A 25,293-nucleotide genomic window follows, 5' to 3' on the forward strand; every position below is an offset into this window, starting at 1 on the left:
AAGAGGGCACTTGGCACCCCATCCTGGATCTATCCTTTCTGAACACCTCCCTGGTGGTCCCCAAATTCAGAATGCTAACTTTGTAGCAGCTGCTGCCTATGCTGACAAAAAATGCCTGGTTAGTCACCTTAGACCTAAAAGTTGCCTACCTCCACATCCCCATAAGGGAATCCTGCAGGAAATTCTTGCGCTTCAAAGCAGGCTCACAATGCTTTCAGTTTTCTGTGCTTCCCTTTGGCTTATCTACTGCTCCCAGTATATTCAGCAAAGGATTAGCCCCGGCCATAGCATTTTGCAGACAAAGAAATATACAGATTTACCCTTATCTGGACGACTGCCTCATTCAGGCAGAGTGCAAAGAAAAGCTGCTCCGGGACCTTCTCTTTGTCAAAATCTTCCTAACTTCCCTGGGGTTCACCATCAACAAGAAGAAATCAAAGCAAACACCCTCCTGGAAGATCATTTTCTTGGGAGAACTGCTGGATACAGCATCCCAAATGGTCTACTTTACCCAGCTGGCTTCCAGAAGTCACCTCACTGCGAGGATGTTCCTGCAAGCCTTGGGGTACATGGCATTCTGCATCCTTTTAATTCCTCTGGCCAGGCTCCACATGAAGAAACTTCAGTGGTATCTGAAGAACCTTTGGTGTCAGCACTCTCAACCTCTAGAGACCTCTCTCCCTCTGACCCCCTCTGTAAGGGCTGAGTTTCTCTGGTGGGCAGGGGCCTGTGCCAAGAACAAGGGTCTTCCCTTCATCCTCCGCCTTACCGAGCAGACCATCACCACCAACGCCTCAGACATTGCTTGGGGTGCTTACCTAGCAGACAGGTGCACCCAAGGGCTTTGGGATGCCCAGCACCTTCCCTTACTCATCAGTCAGAAGGAAATGATGGCAGTACAAAATGCTCTGACATCCTTCAAACCCCATCTCAGGCCAGAGGTTCTCCTTATCAAAACAGACAACACCACAGTAATGTGGTACATCAACAAACAGGGAGGGACCCAGTCTTACCCTCTGTGCAGGATAGCCATGAACCTCTGGCTGACAGCCTCCTCCATGGGATTACACTTAATTGCTCAATACCTACCAGGGATCAACAACACCCTGGCAGACCACCTAAGCAGAAACTTACTGGATCCTCACAAATGGCAGCTCCACAGAAAAATCTTTTTGCCAGTCCCTCAGGAGTGGGGAACTCCGGAGGTGGATCTCTTTGCTTCGCACTTCAACCACCAGCTGAAAAAAAAACTGTACCAGGGAGTATCACCACCTAGCATGGAAGGTGGATGCCTTGACCTTCCCCTGGAACTCCCTCTTTGTGTATGCATTCCCTCCTCTGCCCCTTATTTCCAAGGTACTGATCAAGATAAGGGAGGAGAGACCAAAGCCCATCCTCATTGCTCCTGATTGGCCCAAACAGCATTGGTACTCGCTGCACAGCCTGACATTCCAGCCTCCCAGGCAGCTTCCCCTGATCTCAGATCTTTTGACCTGGGGGGGGGGGGATGCTGCACCCAGACTTGCAGACTCTCAAACTGTCAGCATGGCTAATACTTTAAAAACAAACAAGGAGCCCCTGTTAAGCAAACAGGTCCTAGACATTATTACAGAGGCCAGAAGGCCCAGCACCAGAAAATCTTATGCAGAGAAATGAAAAGATTCTGCTCCTGGAGCCATTCCAGATGGGGCAGTACCTCACAACCTTCCATCCCTCTTATCTTGGGACTACCTAGCAGAATTACGCACTAGTGGCCTGTCCTTCTCTTCTGTTAAAATCCACGCCTTAGCCATTTCAGCTCATTTCGACACAGACCAGCCTCTCTTCTCACATCCTTTGATTAAACAATTCCTCAGAGGGACTTCTAATATCAGACCTCCCAGAGCTCCACCCATGCCAGCCCGGGACCTGAATTATGGTTTGAAAGAAACTTACCTTACCACCCTTCGAACGTGCTGCTTCAGCAGAATTGAGAGACCTCCCCTGGAAGACTGCGTTCCTACTAGCTATCACCTCAGCCAGAAGGGTTTCAGAACTTCAGGCACTCATGGCCGTTGAGCCCTTCATCATTATCTATGCAGACAGGGTCTCCCTGAGGACTAACCCTTCCTCTATGCCCAAGGTGGTATCTGATGTGACCCTCAACTTGGCCATGCATCTACCCACCTTCTTTCCTAACCCTCAAAACAAGGGGGAAAGAATTCTGCACTCACTAGACATGCACAGACAGCTCAGATACTACCTGGACTGTACTAAACCCTTCAGGAAAACAGACCAGCTTCTTGTCAGCTTTGCCCCAGGGGCAGAGGGGAAGCCTATTTCCAAACAAACCATTTCCAAATGGATATCACACTGTATCCATTTCTGCTACAGACTACATGGGAAACCACCCCCTAAGTCTATCCGTAGCATATTCCCCTAGGGCAGCCTCCATTTCCACAGCATTCCTCAGAGGAGTTCCCACCAGGGACATCTTGGAAGCTGCCACCTGGACATCTGTCCACACCTTTACAAAGCATTACCATCTACCTCTTTTCTCTAAGGCTAGGGCAGGGTTTGCCTCTGCAGTTCTGCAGGGAATGCTGACCCATGCCTAGGTCTGTAACTAATCCTTCCACCCCTGTCCTCAGCTTTGGGAATCCTCCCACAAGTGATGACTGCAACAGTGAAACACGAAGAACATAGTATAATTGTGTACACTTACCATAAATGTAGATGTTCGAGTGTATTCACTGTTGCAGTCCTGATTCCCCTCCCTCATTCCCCCTTATATCCTCTTTCCTTAGGGAGACATAAGCTTTTCACTGTGGCTTTTAGCCACCAGCACCACTTTACCATATTTCCTTGTGCTTCTGATGGGTTAGGACAAGAAAAACTGATGCAATGGCTTCAGCTGCCTTGCTTTATAGCACTGACAACCTGATGTCAGACCACAGGCGACAGCAGCCGATGCAGAAAAACATTGACTCTGGTATTTGGGCCGACCGAGGGCTACCACAGCAGGGATTACTCACAGGTGATGATTGCAACAATGAGTGCACTCGAACATCTACATTTATAGTAAGTGTACACAACTGTACTTTGTGTCCCACCTACCATAATTATAGATGTTTGAGTAGATCAGTATTGTAGTACATGCTCCCACCTTCCAGCCCTTCTATCTTCTGACCACTTGTCTCCCCCCTTGCTTGGTGCAAGGGGTAAAGGAGATTTTTTGCAGATAGTCCTCTTATCTCCATCATCCCCTTTCTTGCCTCCTGTTTTTTTTCTTCCTCCTCCTCACTTACATTCAGGCAGCTGGGGAGGTCATACTGTCCTCAGGCATCAAACTGCCTGTAATCTGCTTAGAAAGACCTGAAGATGGCAACTGATGGGCACCTCTCTTATACTATGATATTCAAACATTGGTCTTTGGACATCCATCAGCTAAGGATGAAGTAAAGACTCTGTAAATTGGGCTGGTTGTGGGCTTCTGCATGGCAGGAAGACCCAAGAATCAGTACTGCCACATTGATCTTATCGAATATCTACAGTTATGGTAAGTGAGACACAACTGTACATTCTCCTATATTACTGGTTGGTGCAGTAGAACAAGGGGAGAGTTTGCAAGGCAATATTATTCTTTCCATGGCAAGGAAGATTCTTGTACATCTGCCCATTCATCTTTCCACGCTGAAACCTTTAAGAAAGAAAGTCCGAAATCTAATTTTTGTCATCCTTTAGATAGTGAAAAGGTTGTGGTTTTAGATTTTCAAGTCTCTGACAATGCAAAAAAACGTTCCCAGTGTTAACCAGGGTGTCCCCCCACAATTAGGGCAACACCTGGCTCCACTTTAGGGTTTGGCTTTTGCTGCTGACCACCTAATCTTCCCAGATTCCCTGACTGGGTTGTCAGAAGTGATAGAATGTTTGTAGAGGCATGTCACTCTGTAGTGTAGTGGAATGAAGCCCTCATTATGACCCAGGTGACCTGCAGTTAGTTAGCTGCATGAATGCAGGAGGAGCTGGGGGGGGGGGGGGGACTGAACAGCCAATGCCAGATCACCCGTCCTGGTTGGGGTGAGTCCAGCTTACTGCTGTGTTGACACCATCTTGAAGAAAGGTGTATGGCATACAGCATATGGATCAAAATGTGTGCTTGGGTCTCTCAATCCACATTTATCTGGTAGCTTCTATGAGTCTTATGCTGGAATGTGCACACTCATAGGGGAAGGCACTGCAGGACTTTGATCTGTGAGCATGCACATTACTTGCTGGGAGAGGAGTTAGAATTAATCTGGAAAATCTCCTTATGGCTGTCTTGGATGATGATCTCCTGGAGTCAGCTATCACCTCATGGGGAATAAATGGGTAATAACAGGGAGAGCAGGTGGTTGGCAGGGCAAGAGAGATTGCCCCCAAAATACAGTTAATTTTGATTCATGTCAGATACCTGTTTGATATGAGCCTCAGTTAATTCCATTGTTATGGTGCATGTATGAGTTATTTCTGTCCCATCTTGATGTTTTGTTGAGCAGGATTGAGGCAGATTTCCAGGGACTCGAGACAGTTTTTCAGAGGTTCTCCATCTGAAGAGCCTCCTCTCTTCCATTGCATCGGAACTTCACAGTTGACTTGGTTGTCTGTCCCCTATTCAAGTCCACTGGTTCAGTATCATTAGAGTCTCTCTGTTTTTTGTATAGTGGTCATCACACCTTCTTACGGTCTTGGAAGTAGTGGCCCTCATGTTTACAGAGCCTTATCTGGTCTTTTAATAAGGATATAGTGTATCATAGGCTCAACACTTATTTTCTGTCAAAACCAGTGCCTGAATTGTCCTTAAACTAGAATGTTCAGTGATAGCTTTGTAAGAACACACACCTTGGGAGAAAGGACCCTTCATACAATGGATCTGCAGTGTCAGCTCAGGTTTTATGTCAAGCAGGTCAGTGAGTTCTGGAAAACTGAACATCTTTTTATCTGTTTTGTTTTAAGGAGGGAAGAGTTTGCTTTTACTTAGCATACGCTGTGCAAGTGGACTGATAATTATATTGTTGCCGTGAAAAATTGCAGCAGTCAAATAACACTCCAGTAAGGGTGTGGCTACTTTCGCTGTTAGATTAAAAATTTGAGCTTGTTGCTGGTGTCTGTGCTGCAGCTTGCTGGTCATGATTCCAAGACCAAGTCCTGCTTTGGTACCTCAGTACATAGTCAAGTCTTCTGAACTTTTGCTTGTTGGGTGTTAAGTTGCTTCTTCCCCACGGGGGAAGCTTCAGATTCTTCCCAGTTTTGAACCCACCAACAGTGTTCCATGATGTTAGGTACAACAGATGCATTTTTATGCAAAAGAACTCTCTTGATGGATCACACATAGCCTTCCTGCTTGAGTGTCCCCTTTATCCAGTGCCTGCTGTTGAAGTTCCCAGTAAGTCAGGCACATATACATTTTATACAGCCTTATCAATGGTGTAGGTGTCAAATTTTTGGTGTTGGGTTGAACTGGCAAATGTTGGAGCTAGATGTACTGTTGTAATACAGCATGTTATGTCACTGCACGTACTGGCACAGAGCTCATGTATCTAAAGCATAGGAGATTTTGTGGAAAAAAAAAATTGCTGTTGCAGGCCACCAGGAGTTACTGTTATTATTTATTTATTTTATTTATTTATTTATGATTTGTTGACCGGGAAAGTCCGACTAGGTTCCACAGAGCCTGTTTTCATTGGAGGCCCAGGGAGAAATGCTCCAGATGCATGTCTTTGGAATGTGAGAGGAAACCGGAGTACCTGGAGGAAACCCACGCGAACACAGGGAGAACATGCAAACTCCACACAGAAGGCACCCCAGCCGAGAATCGAACCGGTGAACCTCTTGCTGTGAGGTGACAACGTTAACCGCTGTACCACTGCGCCGCCCAATTAATTAACTGGTAAGGTAATTTGATTGTGTCTTTTATTTGTATCTGGGTAAGTGACCTTTTTATTTTCTGTGATGACACTTAAAAGGTAGATTTGCAGGTCTGAAAACTGCCATCCCAAGATGCTTTACCATTTTTATGAAGATGCATGTTCTTTTCATGCTGCCTTTAGCTTTATGTTTAATTTGCAAAACTTTACTGGTTGATAGTGGAGGTGGGAATAGCATCTGAAAGTGACTACATATTGAACTGCCTTACCTCGACACTAACTAAAATCAGTCAACATCCACTATGCTTATGATTCTGGAGTTCAGAAAATTAAAATAAGGTGAGTAGCAGCATGTAAAAATGTTTTTGTCCCAGTCAGAAAACACTAGTGAAAAAGGTAATGCTGTTGGAAGCCAGAGGTGAATCATTGTTTTTTGAAGTACCTAAATAAGAAAAAAACATATTGGAAACGATAAAGTTTTTCTAAAGTATAATAGTAGATTTTAACTGTTACATAATCTGGAAGACATGCGTGAATGGGCTTGCCTTCGCTGAAGGTTGGGCGTCGGGCTGGCAACTTGGCACACTGCCAATAATTAGTGGACCGGAGTTCCACTGTGGCGACCCCTAACCGGGAAAAGCCGAAAAGACAAACAACAACTGTTGCATAATCAGGAAAGTAAGCAAGATACATCATGGAGTTTAATTTATACAGTGAAGGTATTTCAAAAAATGAGGCAATTCTTTTTAAAATAATGGCATTGTATAATGTCAGCACATCATGACAAAGTCCATGGGTAGTTCATATTTTTACTCATGATAGGAACAGACTCTGATTTCTTTATACCAGCTGTATCCATCGGATTAAACAACCCCTCCCAACTGTAACTAAAATAAAATTGCCCACTCTTTCCATGGTTTGCTTCTTTACTAACCAATGAAATGAAAGCAAATTTGCATCATTTATTGATAAATTTAAACTAAGCATTTTGTTTGTAATTTTGGACTTTATTAATGCAGATTTACTTCTACAGATTTTATCATTAGTTTTATTTCCAAAACAGATTTATAGAAAGCCATGATGGACATTAATTGCCATCACTTACAGTAAGATTCGTGTTCCTTAAAGAACATAATACTAGCAGTAACTTGTCTGCTAAGTGTTACAACATAATTCAGTGTAATTTCTATGTTTTGGAGGGTTGTCTGACTTTATTTACATGTATTTTAAATTTAATAAACATTTCATTAAAAACATGTAAACTGAATGCTCATATCCTCCACACAATTTTTTCATTGCTGAAAATAATGAATTTGGTGTATAACTGTTACTCTGTTGAAAGGTGTTTATTTTATCAACTTTATAGTAGACCATTTAACGATTAATCACTAGAGATTGTTTTTCTACAGTGGAACAAAAGTTGCAGTGTTTCCATTTATAAACTTTGGTTACATTGGCAGGTATTATTTTTGGCTGTTTTCCTAATTCTCAAGGATAAAAAGTTGAAAAACAGTGCAGTCCTGCTTATTCTGTAGCCTGTCTTATTTCCCCTATTTCCTTTTTAAATTAGCGGTGCTTTCTAGGGGTTAGAATTATGTCCTTTCACCAAAATGCATTACGTTGTAGTCATGATCACAATTTTGCTGGGACCATAGTGCAGCCAGAGTCATACCTCTCAGCTGTCCAGTGTTTTGCAGAATGTTCTTGATTTTGGCTCATATTTTTGCTCTGTTCCTCATGATTTTCTGGTAAATCGCCAAGGATTACAGTAAGTCAGTAATGCCAGACATTAAAGTGCCATATATTTTTTTAATTATCCATAATTTGGAGCCATTGTCTCCCCCCATTATTTTCAACTTTGTCCAGAATTCTGAAAGAAAGAAGTTGAGTTGTGGCCAGAATTCTCTGGTTTTGTTTCACAGGATGATCCTTTCATTGCCTTTTCAAATCTGCACTTAATGTCACTAAAATTAATTTCAGTCTCCAGTGCATGTCTAGCTGTCTGTTAGGTTAATAATAATTTGACACCTCTCCCTCTTTTACTACAGATCCATTTTTCCATTTGTTTTCATTATTTTTGCTTCTGCCTCAGATGGTCTTCGAATTGTCTCCCTCCAGCTGCCCAGTTGACCTCTTCGTTCCCCCATGAGGCAAGTACTTTCTCAGTCCATATGCTCCTCCTAGGGGTGAAATTTGAACAGGGAATCAGTGGAGTCATCTGTTTGGGGAATAGGGTTTCATGTTTTAAGCCCTAATCCCCATTACATATGCAAGCTGTTGTGCTGTGCAGAGTTGGCATGCAGTGAGCATTAGCAAGGGTGTGTCATTCACTTCCTCAAGTAACATAACCTTTCTGGATGCCCTTAAAACAAGTACTGCTGTGGAGTCTCTGGTCACTACTAGTGATTCTGCCATGGGAAGTGCACCCTGGATATGCAGATTACACCTGGCCGTCAGGCAGAAACGAACAGACATTGCCTTGTTATTTCTCTCCCCTTGCCTACATCTCCGTCACTCAAGCCGGTAATTGAACCAGGGTAATCTAGAGCATAATTAGAGCTTTATCCTTATACAGCAATGGAGTTGACTGTCAATTTGCATAAATGTATTGTTTTAAGTACTTAGTTTGGTAAATAGTTTGTCTTTATTTAGGTGACGGGATGAACTCTCCGCATGTAAATGGTGAACAGTTCAGCTCTTCAGTACAGCATACTGACTACAGAAGTTCTAATCCTCCAGGATCTCAACAAAGAAAAGAAAAGAAAGATTTGCCAGTGAGTATGCTTTGTATGTTTCAACTTGTTTTTGCAGGTGCATGTTACAGGAGTGTAAGGTAATTCCAATCTACATAAAAAATAAACAAGCACAGGAATCTGTCTAGTTCCAACCTGACCAAACTAAGATGTTGGGGAAAAAAATGAAAAACAGAAAAACTAGTAGTCTAAAAACTTCATTGCTGAGCTGAGTCATAATAATTTCCAAAAATCATGAAACACGAGTAGTATTCCAAAGCAACAAGCCTTTATTCGTCACAGACAAGTAATAAAAAAATGAGGATCACTTGTCTGTGACGAATAAAAGCTTGTTGCTTTGAAACATTACCTGGGTTTCATGATTTTTGGAAATTATTGTGACTGTGCTCATCAACAAAGTTTTTAGACTACTTGTTTTTCTGTTTTTTATTTTTTATTTTTTTTTGTAATTCTAATCGACTAAACATATGATTAACTCAAGTTTGACAATGAAAAATGCACTTTTTTGGAAAAGTTATTTTCTTATTAATACAACAGACATCAAAACATGTGACCCTTTACTTACACTTCTTCCCTCCACTATCCTTTACTTCTTTCTCATTTGTAAATATCCCATGATTATATCTTGTTGTGTTGGGGTGCTCAACTGCACTTTACATTTTAGTAATATCCTGTTGTTTGAAAAGGGACCATTGGGGTAATTTTATACTTACTGCAGGCCTGCCCCCTGAACTATTAATGAACAGTGGCAGCTTCTAAATGCTCTATCCCATGCATAGGTCCCCTCAGATTATCTATGGTAAGATCCCAGTTATATTCACTTGGGGTAATGTATAAGTATCGACGACGGGACAGGTAAGGCCAGTCTAACACCAAGTGAGATTGGTTAATTCATGCACCAAAAGGGAATTTGGTTAGACTTAAAATAACCAGCATATGCTGTTAACCTTGTACTAACCTATGCTGCACACTGGTAAAAAATTCAGATAAATAATTACACGAAAAAATATAAAGATGGGAAAGATAAAGCAGAAGGTACTAACAAAAGGATGGAATATTCAAAAGAACTATATAAGAAGGACCCTAACAACAGTGAAAATGCAGTGGTATGTTGTCTAATCTAGAGCCAAACATTCTGCAGATTGAAATCAAATGGGCCCTAGAAAGTCTTGGTAATGGTATTGGAGAAAGTTATGGAATTTCAGACAGATTGTTTAAAATCTTGAAAAAGTATACTGTATTAGTGTTACTCACAATTTCCCCACATATTTGGAAAACAGAGCTGTGGCCATTGAAGTGGGAAAGGACAATACATATTCTGATTCCAGGAAAGGGCAGTGCTGAAGGATACAGTTGCACTTATTCCTCAAGCTGTCTAGGTGATGCTTCAGATCGTGTAAGTTAGACTCCTGCATTATATACACTGAGAACTGCTAGATGTACAGGCTGTTTTTAGAAGAGGTAGGAGCACTAGAGATCAGATTGCCAGCATCTGCTGGATAACAGAGAAAAGCAGTGGAGAACATCTTTGAGTGACCAGTGCTAATAAATAAATAAATAAAAAGTCAAAAAACTTTTCCAAAGCTGATTACAGCCTCCTGAGGGATGGTATAAACAGCTTTACAGTCCCCTCTCTAGGAACTGGCACAAGTGTCCAAAACTATACCAAATTACTATACAAACATTTATATAACTGCATGGAATCAGGAATATCTGACAGGACTAAATCATCCTCTGCAATGAAGAGTAAACCTGTCTGGTGGACATCTGCAATAAATAAACTCTATAACAAAAGAAAAAAATTGCTGTCCAGGACCAAGGAGGAGTAGCTGCCCAATTGGAAGCATTCTCTCCTTAGCCTAAACAAGCAAATAAGAGCAGTAGTGAAATCCTCTAAAGCAAACTTCGAGTCCAAATTGGCCACATCTACTAGAGACTATCATAAGGCCTTCTTCACATATGTCCATAATCTCAAAGATAGCACCTAGATCTGTGCAGAACTGGTGGTCAAGGACACCACATATACAAATCCTGTAGATATAGGAAACTTACTGGCTGACAGATTCAACAAAAAGTTCACCCCTCTGTCCCCCCCATCAGTAAATCAGGACATTCCCAGTACCTGCCCCCTTCCCCTTATATCTAGGGATCACGTCATCACTGCTCTCTCAAAGGCAAAAAATACAGCCTCCATGGGACCCGATAACATCCCAGGCTCCATCCTACATGAACTCAGGCAGGAACTTGCAGCACCATTAGATGCCCTATTCAGCCAAAGCCTGAGTATCGGCTTTGTCCCAGCTGAGTGGAGGACAGCCACTGTCATCCCTTTACACAAAGGTGGAGCGTCCACCGATCCAGGAAATTATAGACCCATCAGCCTAACCAGCCGGATCTGCAAGACCATGGAGCGGATTGTTATGGACCTCATTAGCAAGGACATTGGCAACCCCCAAACACTCGATCCCATGTAGTTTGGTTTCATCAAAGGGCGGTCATGTCTGTTAAATTTGGTAGACTTTATGTGAGCGTCACCAAAACCATGTTGTGACGCCTGTGCCCTGACCCAGCAATCAAGGAGCCTCAATCCTCACCACTGACACCAGAGAGCACAGCTATATAGGGTCCAGATCTCAGACTAGCTGGCAAGCTGACCTCCAGTACCCTGTCTGTCCAACCAGTGCTTCATGTTCCTGCCAAGGTAGCTGACACACGCACACACTTTGAGATAAGTATTTATACAACTTCACAGACACTCCTGGGAAAGGCTGGCACAGATTCTCTAGCTGTGCCCCTTTACCCAGACTATACGGTAGTAATTTCTGCCACCACCAGCTAATATTATCAGCTACTAAAAGGCCCTTAAAAGGGTGCCCAATTACTGCTGTGCAATATTATAATCCAATGGTAGTATGACTAACAGTCAAGGCTTAATTTGGAGTGACTTGGACAGTAAAATCTGTAAATATGAAATGTACTTTAGAGGTTAAATTATCTCTACATAAACCAGCCACAGGTAAAGGTTTTAAAATATTTAGTAATAAATAATTAAAACACAAGACAAAACTACTACACCACAGAGATATCTGAGTTCAGAGATCACACAGAAACTTAAAACAATATTGTAGGAAATATCTGATTTCAAAGACAAATGCTTAGTCTAACTTTCTTCTAAGTTTAACTATTCCTAAGAGAAATCACAGTGCTATTATCTTACTTACATACATAAAGAGCAAGCAGTGCTGGGTTAGATGTCCAAGATCAAAATGCTTACAGTCTCTCGCTAAACAATAGTTTTTAAACACTAACCAACAGCTCTGCTGAGGCCTGCCACACATTACATCATTTTGACACTTAGGTTTTCTCAGGCCACAAACTGCATTATATAGCAAGCTAACACCTGCTCGGGAAACTACAACAATACAAGGCATTTCACATATACACTCTAGAAGAAACCAGAACAGTAAAGCACCTTCCACATGTAAATTCTGGCCCTTAACTTTAACCTTAAAACAGTGGGCATGAAACCTTCATCCAGACCCACTGGAGCCGACTTGTAAAACATCAAAGAGATTCATAATATCTTTCCAGCTTCAAAAGACACATTTGAAATGCTTGGCTTGGTTTTCCTTACAGCAGATGGCAGTGTTGCAACAATCTTGAAGTTCACATTTTACAGTGATTTCTTTCATTTAAAAATGCAAGCCTGTATTTTACATTTATTTGTACAGTAGATGGAATTATGTATCAAATTCTATTTGACTAGACTGGCAGCCTTCACCCATCTTCCTCCAATCTTCACACGATGGATGAGGGGAAGACGGTGCACACCACCTGCCTTGACCTGGCCAAAGCCTTTGACACTATTCCCCATTCGGGCACGCAGTCAGTCGTGAGGGATTTGGGCACCCAGATTGATAGGAACCTGACTTTTGATCACCGTGTTGCTTTCATTGTATGGAAAGCTTTCATGGCCCACCTCGTAAGTAAGGGTATCTCATCCAGGGACAAGGAGGTCATAACATCCCTATATACTTCCCTTATAAGGCCCATTATTGAGTACTACATCCCATTCGGCATGCACCTCGTAAAGCACATGCACCAACTGGAGAGACCACAGAGGTTCCTCACCAGGAGAATCTAGAGCCTCAAAAATCTACCATGCACAGATAGGCTAACAGCCCTATCCCTCTACTCTGTTTCATACAGACTCGTCAGAGCTGAACTCTGTCTGGCATACAAGGCGATCTCGGACCCCGCTTTGAAGGGACTGCTGCATATCTGCAAGTCAAGCGCCACTCGAGTAACCTGCACATGCTGCTTCAACTTGGTCTATGTCATCAATAGGACTTGTTGGAGGGACAGATTTGTGGCCCAGAGACTCCCCCCATCTATGGAATAGACTCCCTCTCCACATTAAGCAGAGTACCTCTTTACTTCTTTTTAAGCACAACCTGGATAATTGGATGGGAAATAGAAAATACATCCTTGGGATTCCATTCGTGTTCTTGCTGGAAAGGGGTATTGGGTGCTGATTTGTTTATGCATGGGCTAAACTCTTGGCTAGGCTTATAAGGACCTCAGGGCCAATAGCCTAGTAACTTCCTATGATCCTAAGTGTTCCCGAGTTTAGACCTCTGTCCCTGGTTTTTAAGTTGAAACCTTAAAAATTGTAAAATAAATTAAAGATTTATTTCCCAGGTCCAGTCTGTCATCTTGGCAGCTAGTATACTCTAAAGAAAAAGTTTATAGGATCATGTATGAGTGATAGGCTAACTGCCCTTGTGGGCCATTTTAAGCCTAGACAATTTCCCTTCCAAAGGTGAGAATCAAATTTTGTACCTTATGTCTAAAAGATAAACACATTAACCATTATACCAACCCCCAGTCTATAAGTAAGTACTAGGCCAACTTCCCTTGTGGGCTGTTTACACCTAGGCAGTTTCTTTCAAAGGTGAGAATCAGACTGTGTAGTTTGTGTGTGTGAGGTAAACACCTTAACCTTTATGCCAACCCCAGCAGTCATTTTAATGAGGCTTCTGTGTACTAGTGTGCAGAATCATTGTGCGAGCATTTCAAAGGTAATGTATATTTTTTTACTTTTGCAGAATACATTTTGTAGGCATTGATCATCTTAAAACAAAGTAGAAAATTAAAAACCTAGAGTTACAAATCTCTGGGAAGTGGTAAGTAATTTTTTTCCAGTAAACTGTTATCCTGCAAGCAAGTTGTCACTGAAAGGGCACAGCGATTTCAAATGCAGCAAAAGATGTGCCAACAAAATGGCAGGCTTCCTCCTTTAAGAGGGAATTGTTTCCCTCAGCTGAATAGCATTACTGAGACTCTGAAGGGAGCCTCCTCATCCTGCTTCCCTACTCAGCAGACTTCGCCATCTTCCTGTAAGTGTGACATAATGGATGGGCTGTTGTACCAGTCTCCTGCTTCTGGGAATTATCACATATCCTAGAGAGCATCTTATTGATATATTCATTGCATGTTTGTTACAGAGACTCTTCACTGCCTCTCAAGAGGATGAAAGTGGGTTTATTGAACAGGGACACTTTCTTGATAGTTCTGCAGGAAGTTCTTCATTACAAGAGGTCACCTTCTTGAGCTTATTAAATTCCTTGTTGCCCTCATGAAGAGACTAACCACCCATCAGACCTTACGAGGCTTGCTATTGTTTAATGGGATTTTTTGGGTTTCACTAACACATTCTTTTAGAGCTTTGTTTGGCTGACATAGAGCATTATGGAGGAGAACTGATTGGCCAGACTGAGTTGGATGCTGAAAGTGACCAGACTGAGTTGGATGCTGAAGAGCATCTTACCTCCCGCCAAGTTCCCACTGTTGTCTGGGACTTCCCAAGGCATAAGGTTGTATCGCATCCAGGATATTTATCCTTTGAGGAGCTGTTCCCAAAGGACACGAGTTAAAGGATTATCATATTTATTGGAAGGTAAATGTAGACACATCCTCTGAAGCTGTGAGGTTGCCCTCTGAATGTAAGAGAGAACCATTCTTGTTGGGGAAGGGGCAGGTAGTGGTCTACCTCATAACCAGGAAAGGGAACCTGGGTCCTGGGATAGTATGCTTGCTTTGAGTTTGTCTTTTTTTCAGGGCGTTTCCCAGGAAAAGAAAACAAAATGAAGAGAGCTTGGCTTTTCCTGTTTCTGTTACTATTCACTGGGGAGAGTTGCTGGGATTTGCTAGTGAGTTACTTTCTGCTTTTACTATACCTACTATGACTTCATAGGTTCATAGGTAGGTACTAGGCTATCTGCCCGAGGGCATTTATAAGCCTAGCCAGAGTGTGTCGGGTTTCGCCGCCCCATTGATTAATTAACTGATCCTCTGTCAAGCAGAGCCAGTGAAGTGATCCCAGGGGTGTATTTTCTGTTACTCATCCACTCGTCAAGGTTTCTCTTGAAGAGTGTTAGTGAGGGGCTCTGCCTGATGTGATTTGGAATTTTGTTCCAAAGCATGGGGAGTCTCTGTGACAGGAATCTATCCCCAGCATTTTCTATTTATTGTTGTGATGAGGTTTAGCTCGCAGGGACTTGGATTTCTTTAGGTGGAGCATGTCCATCAATTCTGAGTTGGACATGGCTTTGTAAGTCAGGCAGAGATCACCTCTGAGTAAGCGATATGCCACTGAGTACAGCCGGAGTTTTTTCAGTCAGGCTGCATAGGACATATGTTTGAGGCCAGTAATCCTTTTGGTGAGGTACTTTTGTGGTCTTTCCAGCTGTTGGAAGTGTCTTGTGAGGTACATCCCAAATGGGGCATTGTACTCTATGATGGGTCTAGTGAGTGACTAGTAGAGGGGCATTATAACCTCTTTATTTCTAGATGCGAACCCTTTAGTAATTAAATGGGCCACATAGAAGGGTTTCATAACTACTTTGGCAGTATGATTGTCAAAGGAGAGATTACTATCTACCTGGGTCTCCAGATCTCTTATTACCTCTTCTGTATTAAGGGGGCTGCCACCTATGTGGTAATTCGTGGGTGTTTTGTTTTCCCAAAAGGGGTGACTATGCATTTTTTGGCATTTAGCTTGAGGCCATGATTTTGACACCAAGTGTCTGTCTCAGTAAGACCCTTTTGGAGGATGTCCGTGTCAGCCGGAGAGTCAATTATGGCTCCCAATTTGCAGTCATCGGCGAACTAGGTTAGCCATAGTCATCCTGTGTTTGCCTGTACTTCTGGGAAGTATATGCCAAACAGTAGGGATCCCAGGACTGAGCCTTGCGGGACACCACTTGTGACTGCTTTAGAGTCGGACTTGGAGCCCACTATTCTTACCATGTGAGTTTTGTCTGTAAGCCAGTTGGCAACCCATCTCATGACGTAGGGGTTTATGTTCAGGCTGGTGAGTTTTTCTGTAATACCCGAGTGGGGAATGGTGTCGAAAGCCTTGGCGAGGTCAAGGTAGGCTGTGTGAACCACCTTTCCCTCGTCTATGGCCTTGGTGACTGTCTCAAAGAAGTCAACCAGGTTTAGTAGGCATGATCTGCCCTTAACAAAGCTGAACTCGGTCGGGGCAAGTGTTTGGAGGTTCCCAGTTTCTTTGTTAATGAGTTCCATGATCATGCGCTCTATAGCCTTGCAGACCAGGCTAGTCAGGCTTATGGGGCGATAGTTCCCAGGGTCAGTTGTGGCCCCTCCTTTTTGGAGAGGAATAACCGTTGCTGTGTGCCATTCTGTGGGCATGTAACTTGTGGAGAGGCTGAGGTTGAACAGCGTGTTTAGGTGGGGGGTTAGTTCGTTCTGTAGTTAGTGCAAGACCAGCCTGGGACACCATCTGTTCCCATTGACGTTGTGTTTTTGGCTTTTGAAAGGGCTTTCACCTGTGTGTCTGTGACTTTTGGGACACTACACTTTTCCGGTATTGTTGTGGGCCCTTTTGAAGGTGAGAGGGGGGTGAAGTTTGCACTGAATCTATCTGCCAGGATGTTGGCAATATCAGTAGGTTCAGTATATTTTGTGCTCTTTTCCACTAGTTCAGTGCATATCTGTGAGTTGCCACTTAGATTCTTAACATAGCTAAAGAAGGCTTTGTGGTTATCTTTTGAATCCTTGGCTATTTTTCTTGGATGATGTCATGAGGGACCTTAGTTTCTTACTGATACTGATCAGGGATGTGTTTCTTCTTGGGATTTGCTTTTTTTCTGAACTAGTTTCCTCCTTTTATTGTATAGCCTGCTTATTGCAGGGGTCCACCAAACTGGTTTCCTTCTCTTAGAGGAGTGAGTCTTGGTTTTGCTAGGTATGGCACAATCCATGCATCCTTGTAGGTGCTCATGGAGTGCATTTGTAAAGGTTTCTGCATCTTGGGCAGCGTTATCCTTTAGCGTGGGGGATGTGAAACTTACCAACTTTGTCTTAAGTAAGGTGAAGTTTGCTTTAGAAAAGTTTTTTATTGTGGTTTCCTTAGTTGGGGGTGGTGGTGGGGTGTGGACATCCAGAGTGATTAGTTTATGGTCTGATCTAACCAGTGACAGGTTGACCTCTGTTGTGGAACACCTGTCGCCCATGTTGGTGATGACCAGGTCCAATATGTTTTCACCTCTGGTAGGGGAGTTTACCAGCTGATCCAGGGCATTTGAGTTGATGAATTCCAAGAAGCGCTGGGCCTGGGAATTTGTAGTCGAGTAGTTTTCCCAGTGAATGGTAGGGTAATTGAAATCTCCCAATATCAGGGTGTTCGGTAGGACCTTCATGTTTTCCAGTGTTTCCAGAAAGGTGGAGTGGTGGTCCTGGATCATAGAGGGTGATCTGTAGCAGGCCACAATTTGCATTGCAGATTTGCCTGATGTTAGTTGCACATGGATGATCTCAGAGGTATCATGCTGCGCCACTAACCTGGAGGTGTAGGTATCCTTGATGAATATGGATACACCCCCCTCCTTTTGTGTTTCGGTCCGTGTTCTGTGGCCGAAATGTGGTATGAGTTGTAGCCCAGTAGTGCTGGGGTGCTCTCTGGAGCCTTGAACCAGGTTTCAGTTACTGCACAGATGTCGACGTTTTTCATAATGAGGAGTGCTTCGAGGGCGTGCATTTTGAGATTTCATCTCCTGGCATTGAGTAGCATAACCCTCAGCTTTTTGTTAATTGTGCTGTTTACGGAGGTGAGTTTGACTTTTGAGCCTTGCCTAAAAAAGGCACTATGGGGGCAGCAAGAGCCTTGGCCAGTATTCGAAAGCCTAGGGGTGACAGGTGCAAGCCATCTCTAGCGAAGCAACGCGGCTTGTCGAACATGTCGTCCCAGGCTGACAGGCACTGGATCCCCTTTGAATGACACCAGAAGCTTAGCCAATTGTTGAAATTGATCATTTTTTCTTTATACTGAGGTATCATTCTTGGTGAGGGCAGGATGCTACTCAGGGTCAGGGTCATACCAGCCTGGGCTGCATGATCAGAGAGCTCTTCCATGTCTCTTTTCATGTAGTCCAGGGAGGTACATCTCAGGTCATTCACACCAACATGAACAGTGAGTCATATTTGTACTTGTTCTGGAGTGACCTGAGTGCCTGTGTTATGTGGTGGATTCTGGCTCCTGACAGGCAGCTAACGGTAACCTTCTGCTTGTCCAGCCTAGTGAGTTGGGACGTCAGTGTGCCTGACTATAGAGTCACCTATTACTAGTGTGTTAGGTATGTTATTTCGCCTTAAGGGCTGTGATTGTGTGGCACACTGATTTTGTGTTGTCTGGTTTGTGACGGGAAGTGCAGGTTGTTTGGGTGTCTGCTTTGAAGGTCTCTGATGCTTTTGCAAGTTTTTATTTAGAACCTCCAAGTATGATTTTGTGTATTTATGTGTATTTTTTGCCAGTGCTGTTTTAGTAGGTCTGTGTCCGGCTGGAGTTGTGGTGCAAGTGTTAACCTTCTCCTCTTGACTGTCTGTTCCAGTCTTGGGTGGAGACAGCTTAGCTTCCAATTTGGCTGTATAATTGCATCTCTCGCTTATGTTAGTGTTCTGTGGTAGGAGGAGAGGGTTGCCTATGTACTTGAGGCAGTTGTAACATTGCCTCAGAATACCCAGATTCATCAGCTGGACTGGAGAGTGCACCTGAAGTTGCCCTTTGGTCATACCTGAATAGTAGGGTGAGCTGCTTAGTCGCTTGGTTGGTGAGGGGTGACTAAAGAGCCTTGCCCTGCTTGGACAGTCAATGTCAGGGTATATTAGTGCTTGCTATTAGGTCTGAGCAAGTGCTTGGCTGTAAGATGCTTTTTGAGTGCTTAGGTTGAGAGTTAGACTAGTTTCAAGGGAAATACTGAAGAGGAGACTTAGCGGAGCCGGAAATATTTTAACTGTAGCTAACCGGCACTGTCCGGTGCACAAAAACGTGCAAACGTGGTTTTTATAGTAGGGAAATGAAAGAGATAGAAATTAGCCCAAAATGGCCAATAAACTACTAACGTCTGGGCTGAAACCACTCCTCCAGGGACAGATAGGTTGCTCAAAGCTCCCCTCTCTCACAGGTGAACAGAGAAACTTCCTTCTATCCACGTAAGGTATGGGCAACTCAGAAACTAGTATCACAGCCCTGAATTCAGCACTAGCCTGAAAACTGGACTATACTAGCTTAGAAAGGCGGGAAACAAGGATTTTTTTTAAAGATAAGGCAAAAACAGTAAAAAATACACTTAAAACAGCTTTAAATGACTACAAACGATCAGAAAAGGCTATCGCACTTCACTGTGTAGCCTACAACAGTTAAAGAAATTATTTAAACAAAAAACAACTTTTTAAAAGTGCAAGCAGTCTAAGTACAATATGTGAAAAAAAACAAGCTTTTGAATCACAATAAATGCTGGAAAATCTGCGTTTAGGCAGAAAACAGTTAAGTACAGCAAGAAAGTACAGAAAACTGATGCTTAATCACTCCAAAGTCTCTCTTCTAAGCTAGAAGGCTTGTATCAGTTTAAGGCTTTCTAGTGCTAGTAGGTTAGTTACAGGAAAGATGGGAAACAAGCACAGATGTGGTCTTTTACAGCAGAAAGTTGAAAGAGACGGACAAACTGACCATATGGTCAATAAACTACAATTTCTGGGCCAAGAACCTCTCCTCTCATGGTAGACAGGCTACCTAGTGCTTACCACTCCCACTGATAAGCTAGAAGACTTTCTTCCAACACAGAAAGGCTTGCAGGGCTCAGAAGCTTACCAACAGTCCTGGATACAGCAACTCTGTATCTGGACTAGGCCAGTTACAGGAAAGGTGGGAAACAAGCGCAAGTGCGGCTTTGAAACCAGAACTTACTTCAGGTAAGAAAAGAGAGTCATTCATCATATTGATCACTGGTGCACTAGCCTTAACTATATGGATTATATTCTGAAAAGGATGCAACAGCTAGCCGGCTTTCAAAGCTTCCAAGCACCCTCCATCTACCCAAACTGTCAGGCAGCTTGAGCTGACCTGACTAAAATACAAGTTTGGGTACAAAGCCCTTCAGAGCTCTTCTGAGGCTTTCATGGACTGATGGTCAGGTTGTGCTGTTCCTTTGCTGAGCGGTTATGTTCTGTTTGGGGGGAAAAACTTCCATTTTTTTATTTGTGTTGCTCTTTCATCATTTTCCTCTCCAAGAAAGTTAATTCAAAACTAAGGATGTTTTGTTTTAATGGACTATAATGTATTTTTAACTTTTAAATCAAGTGCTCGTTTTTCCTGTCAATTTTAAAAGTGGTGTAAAGTAAATGAAAAAGTAACTGAAAAAAATGTTTTCTATGGAGAAGTTGTGTTTATTTTACATTTGTGGGGCTGACATAGTGCTTAAAAGTACTTTTTACTGTGTTTTTCTGTCAAAAAGTAACTTGTAGACTGGTAGTGTTTACCAGCATTTACTCCCTGTCTTCCTCAGGAAAGTGGTACTGTTTTCGGCTTGACTGTAGAACAGACTACTGGTCTCATCGTCGGTCCGTCTTCCAGACACAAAAAGAAAACAGTAAGCAAACAGCCTTTGCCACCTTGGCAGGCAAGCATTTTGTCTTAGGTGCAGGTGTGTGATTTTGCTGTGGCTATTTGTTGTACCTCAGACCATTCATCTTTTATCCCAGATTCCTCTGGTGTAGCACCTACAGCCACTATGGGCCAGGGGTTAGCCACATCCTGTGTGTGCAAGGAAGAGCCACTCTTGTCAGTCATGGGAGAGGGACCATGGTGGATTTAGCTATTGTTTCAGCATGCTGTACCCATAGTTGAGGAAGCTGCTGCATTAGTAACATGGTTGGCCCGATTTTTCCTATCAAAAAGAAACAAAAAAAAAAGTCAAGCATGTATCTATTCCTCCTCAGATTTCTTTAGATAAGAGTAGTTTATTGGGACTGGCTTAGGGTTTAATTCAGGCTATTGATCCTTCTTGTAAAGTAGTTTCTGGTAAAAGGAAGACAAATGTCTCTTTTCCTGAAGAGATTCAGGATTCTGAATCTGGACAGGAAGATGCAGTGAGAGAGAGAGAGAGAATTTTTCTCTCTTCATATTTCTAATTCAGACTCGAGAGAGCTGAATTTCTGATTCTCCCTGTAGGGGGTTTCTGTTTCACACTGAAATTATTGCTAGAATTTGCCAGTGTTTTCATGAGAGAACACATAGGTTTTCCAATTCCTCGGAAAGTACTATGAGTTGTTACGGAAGGACTTCCTAGATTTTACATCCATTCCTCCTGTTCTGTCTGCTTTAGAGGATGTGTGCCTGCAGTTTTCCAGATGGTCAGACAGCTGTTTCTAAAAAGGCAGATAGAATGTATAACGTTTCTCAGTTTAGCTCTAGTTGATCACACTGCTGCTAAGCACGTAGTCAGTTCCAGTTCTGTTTCTGATAACGATGGTAAAATTATTGATAGGTATAAGGAAAAAAGTGTATACTTCTACAACTTTGACTTTCAGAATTTTGAATTGTCATGCTTATATGTTAAAGTTTGTTCTGACTAATTGTGAAAGTATAATGAATAGTTAAAAACAAACACCGCTGAGCAAAACAATGGAGGATTGCAGTCTCATTTAAATCACAAGTAGCTCCTAAATCCAATAGCCAATGATGTAAATAATCCAAGTGCAGGCGAGGTATGTAAAAAGCAGGTTTATTAATAAAAAGAGGTGAGCGCTTTCGCATGAGCTTCTTCAGACCTAAACAACTAAACTGTCTGTAAACATCAGTTTAAAAAGCCAAAATGGCGCCAAAATCCTGTCCATTATTTAAAGGTACATGGCTCATTAAAAATATCATGTAAAAAAGTCATATATAAAATTCCTATACACCATCATAAAACAGTACGGCATTTCAAAACAAAGCCATTCATATTCATATCCATTATTAGAATAAATAAATCAAAAGTATGTGTGACAGATGGGGGGGGATTTTAGTAACATAACTATCAAAACATTGACAGAGCATCTATGCATATAAAGGTTCAAAAGACCCTACTGGCCACAAAGTAAAAACTCTTCATAGCCTCTTAACATCTTTTGGACAATAACCTTCTTGATTTCAGCAAAGGTGCAGGGAACCCTTCCATTGAGACCTGGGGTGATATCTGCCCTAAACTTAATAATCCAATGGATTTCCTGGTCTCTGTATAATTGTTAATGTCCCTCTCCTGTATGTCCTTGAGATCTGTTCCAAGATCCTGAACTTAAACGATGCTCTTGACCTTTGTCATTAGTGTGTTTGGATAGTGCATTATGTGTAGTACCTCTCCTTGTGTGGTATACATGCTCACGAATCCTATCCCTCAGTGTCCTATTGGTCTTGCCTACATAGTAGGCTGGACAGACTGTGCAGCAGGCTAGGTAAACTACATCTCTGGACATACAATTGCCCTCGTCCTGATGTAGTAAATACCCGAACCATATGGATATCGAAGACAGGGTCGGTTTCTATATATGAACAAAATTGCATTTGTCATGTGGTCATGTAGGGAGTCAACAAAGCAGGTGGAGCATTATGGAACCGTGGGTAGCAGAGCAAGCTCGTTGAGTTCTTTTTATTCCGGTAACGAATCTAGGTCAGTACCTGTAAGGCTCTTAATAGTTGGGTCAACTGATAAACGTGCCAATGCTTAGAGAAAATATCTTTAAGTGTACCTACATCCCTGGTGTAAAATGGGAAATGCAATTCCATTGTCCATATTTGAACCGCCTCTTGGCTATCCAAGCCATCACTGGCCTCTCCACAGATATTTCAACAGCACCATCTGAGAAATATGGTTTCGCTCTGTCTATCCTCAGATCTGCAATGCCCGCCATCCCTCTGGAGATATCTAAGTGGTCATAGCCACGTTCCCTCAATTTGCTGCTAAGGTCTCCTAATTCACTTGCCAGATGACTGTCTAGGGGTGTATATCTAGACATCCGCATTGATTGTCCCTTCACTATGTTCTTGTATACATAACCAGGATGCATGCTCGAACGATGCAGCAGTGTATTCCTATAGCAGGTCTTGCGATAAACACCCGTGTTGACTATCCCACAGGGTAATTTATCAACAAAGACATCTAAAAAAGGAATAGTGGTCTTCGACCAATCCATAGTAAACTTCAGAAAGGTGACAGACATGTTGATCTGTGTAAAAAAGGACTCTAATTGTATTGTAGAGCCACTCCACACAAGGAAGAGATCATCTACAAAACGCCTATAGAATGGTACTGACTCCTGAAACAAACTATTCTGAAACAAGAAGCTATGTTCCCACTCTGCCATCACCAAGTTGGCGTAGCTATTGGCACAGGAAGTGCCCATAGCTACGCCATCCTTCTGCAGAAAAATCTTGTCATGGAAACAAAAAAGATTGGATTCTAAAATAATAGCCAACAACATAAGAATCAAATCAACATCATACTTCAGAGGGAAGTCGGTTCTCCTCAGATATGCACCTACCATTGCTCTACCTTCCTCATTGGGTATAACCATAAATAAGGACTGAACGTCCATGGTGACCCATATGAGGTCTTCAATTCCAGAACAAGTGTTGATATATTGGTAGAAATCCAACAAAAACTGTCTGGTATCCTTAAGAATGAACCTATTGGCATCAACCAATGGTCCACCTCTTAGACCCATAGTTGCAGGGAGAGGGTGGTCAACTGAACCCCTGTCACTTTTTGTTGAGGCACAACTCAGACCATTGGTTGGTAGGTGCATATCTGAGGAGAACCGACTTCCCTCTGAAGTATGATGTTGATTTGATTCTTATGTTGTTGGCTATTATTTTAGAATCCAATCTTTTTTGTTTCCATGACAAGATTTTTCTGCAGAAGGATGGCGTAGCTATGGGCACTTCCTGTGCCAATAGCTACGCCAACTTGGTGATGGCAGAGTGGGAACATAGCTTCTTGTTTCAGAATAGTTTGTTTCAGGAGTCAGTACCATTCTATAGGCGTTTTGTGGATGATCTCTTCCTTGTGTGGAGTGGCTCTACAATACAATTAGAGTCCTTTACACAGATCAACATGTCTGTCAGCTTTCTGAACTTTACTATGGATTGGTGGCAGACCACTATTCCTTTTCTAGATGTCTTTGTTGACAAATTACCCTGTGGGATGGTGAACACGGTGTTTATCGCAAGACCTGCTATAGGAATACACTGCTGCATCGTTCGAGCATGCATCCTGGTTATGTATACAAGAACATAGTGAAGGGACAATCAATGCGGATGTCTAGATATACACCCCTAGACAGTCATCTGGCAAGTGAATTAGGAGACCTTAGCAGCAAATTGAGGGAACGTGGCTATGACCACTTAGATATCTCCAGAGGGATGGCGGCATTGCAGATCTGAGGATAGACAGAGCGAAACCATATTTCTCAGATGGTGCTGTTGAAATATACGCGGGAGAGGCCAGTGATGGCTTGGATAGCCAAGAGGGCGGTTCAAATATGGACAATGGAATTGCATTTCCCATTTTTTACACCAGGGATGTAGGTACACTTAAAGATATTTTCTCTAAGCATTGGCACGTTTTATCAGTTGACCCAACTATTAAGAGCCTTACAGGTACTCGACCTAGATTCGTTTACCGGAATAAAAAGAACTTAAAGAGCTTGCTCTGCTACCCAAGGGTCCATAATGATCCACCTGCTTTGTTGGGTCCCTACATGACCACATGCGACAAATGCAATTTTTGTTCATATATAGAAACCGACCCTGTCTTTCGATATCCATATGGTTCGGGTATTTACTACATCAGGACGAGGGGCAATTGTATGTCCAGAGATGTAGTTTACCTAGCCTGCTGCACAGTCTGTCCAGCCTACTATGTAGGCAAGACCAATAGGACACTGAGGGATAGGATTGTGAGCATGTATACCACACAAGGAGAGGTACTACACATAATGCACTATCCAAACACACTAATGACAAAGGTCAAGAGCATCGTTTAAGTTCAGGATCTTGGAACAGATCTCAAGGACATACAGGAGAGGGACATTAACAATTATACAGAGACCAGGGAAATCCATTGGATTATTAAGTTTAGGGCAGATATCACCCCAGGTCTCAATGGAAGGGTTCCCCGACCTTTGCTGAAATCAAGAAGGTTATTGTCCAAAAGATGTTAAGAGGCTATGAAGAGTTTTTTACTTTGTGGCCTGTAGGGTCTTTTTGAACCTTTTTATGCATTGATGCTCTGTCAATGTTTTGATAGTTATGTTAC

General features: G+C 42.6%; 1 protein-coding gene across 5 annotated transcripts in view; it reads left to right on the forward strand.

The window, feature by feature from the left end:
* The window catches only part of MAP4K3 (mitogen-activated protein kinase kinase kinase kinase 3), a 2,472,041-nt gene that overhangs the window by 1,796,097 nt on the left and 650,651 nt on the right, over positions 1-25,293 (forward strand). For all 5 annotated transcript variants that reach the window (XM_044057581.1, XM_044057598.1, XM_044057607.1 and 2 more), the window contains one exon: positions 8,538-8,659. In XM_044057581.1, coding sequence (XP_043913516.1) covers positions 8,538-8,659 — 122 coding nt within the window. The remainder of the gene's footprint in view (positions 1-8,537; positions 8,660-25,293) is intronic.

The sequence above is a fragment of the Protopterus annectens genome, chromosome 1.part2 (genome assembly GCF_019279795.1).
Source record: "Protopterus annectens isolate FY-2018-M chromosome 1.part2, PAN1.0, whole genome shotgun sequence".
NCBI lineage: Eukaryota > Metazoa > Chordata > Ceratodontiformes > Protopteridae > Protopterus > Protopterus annectens.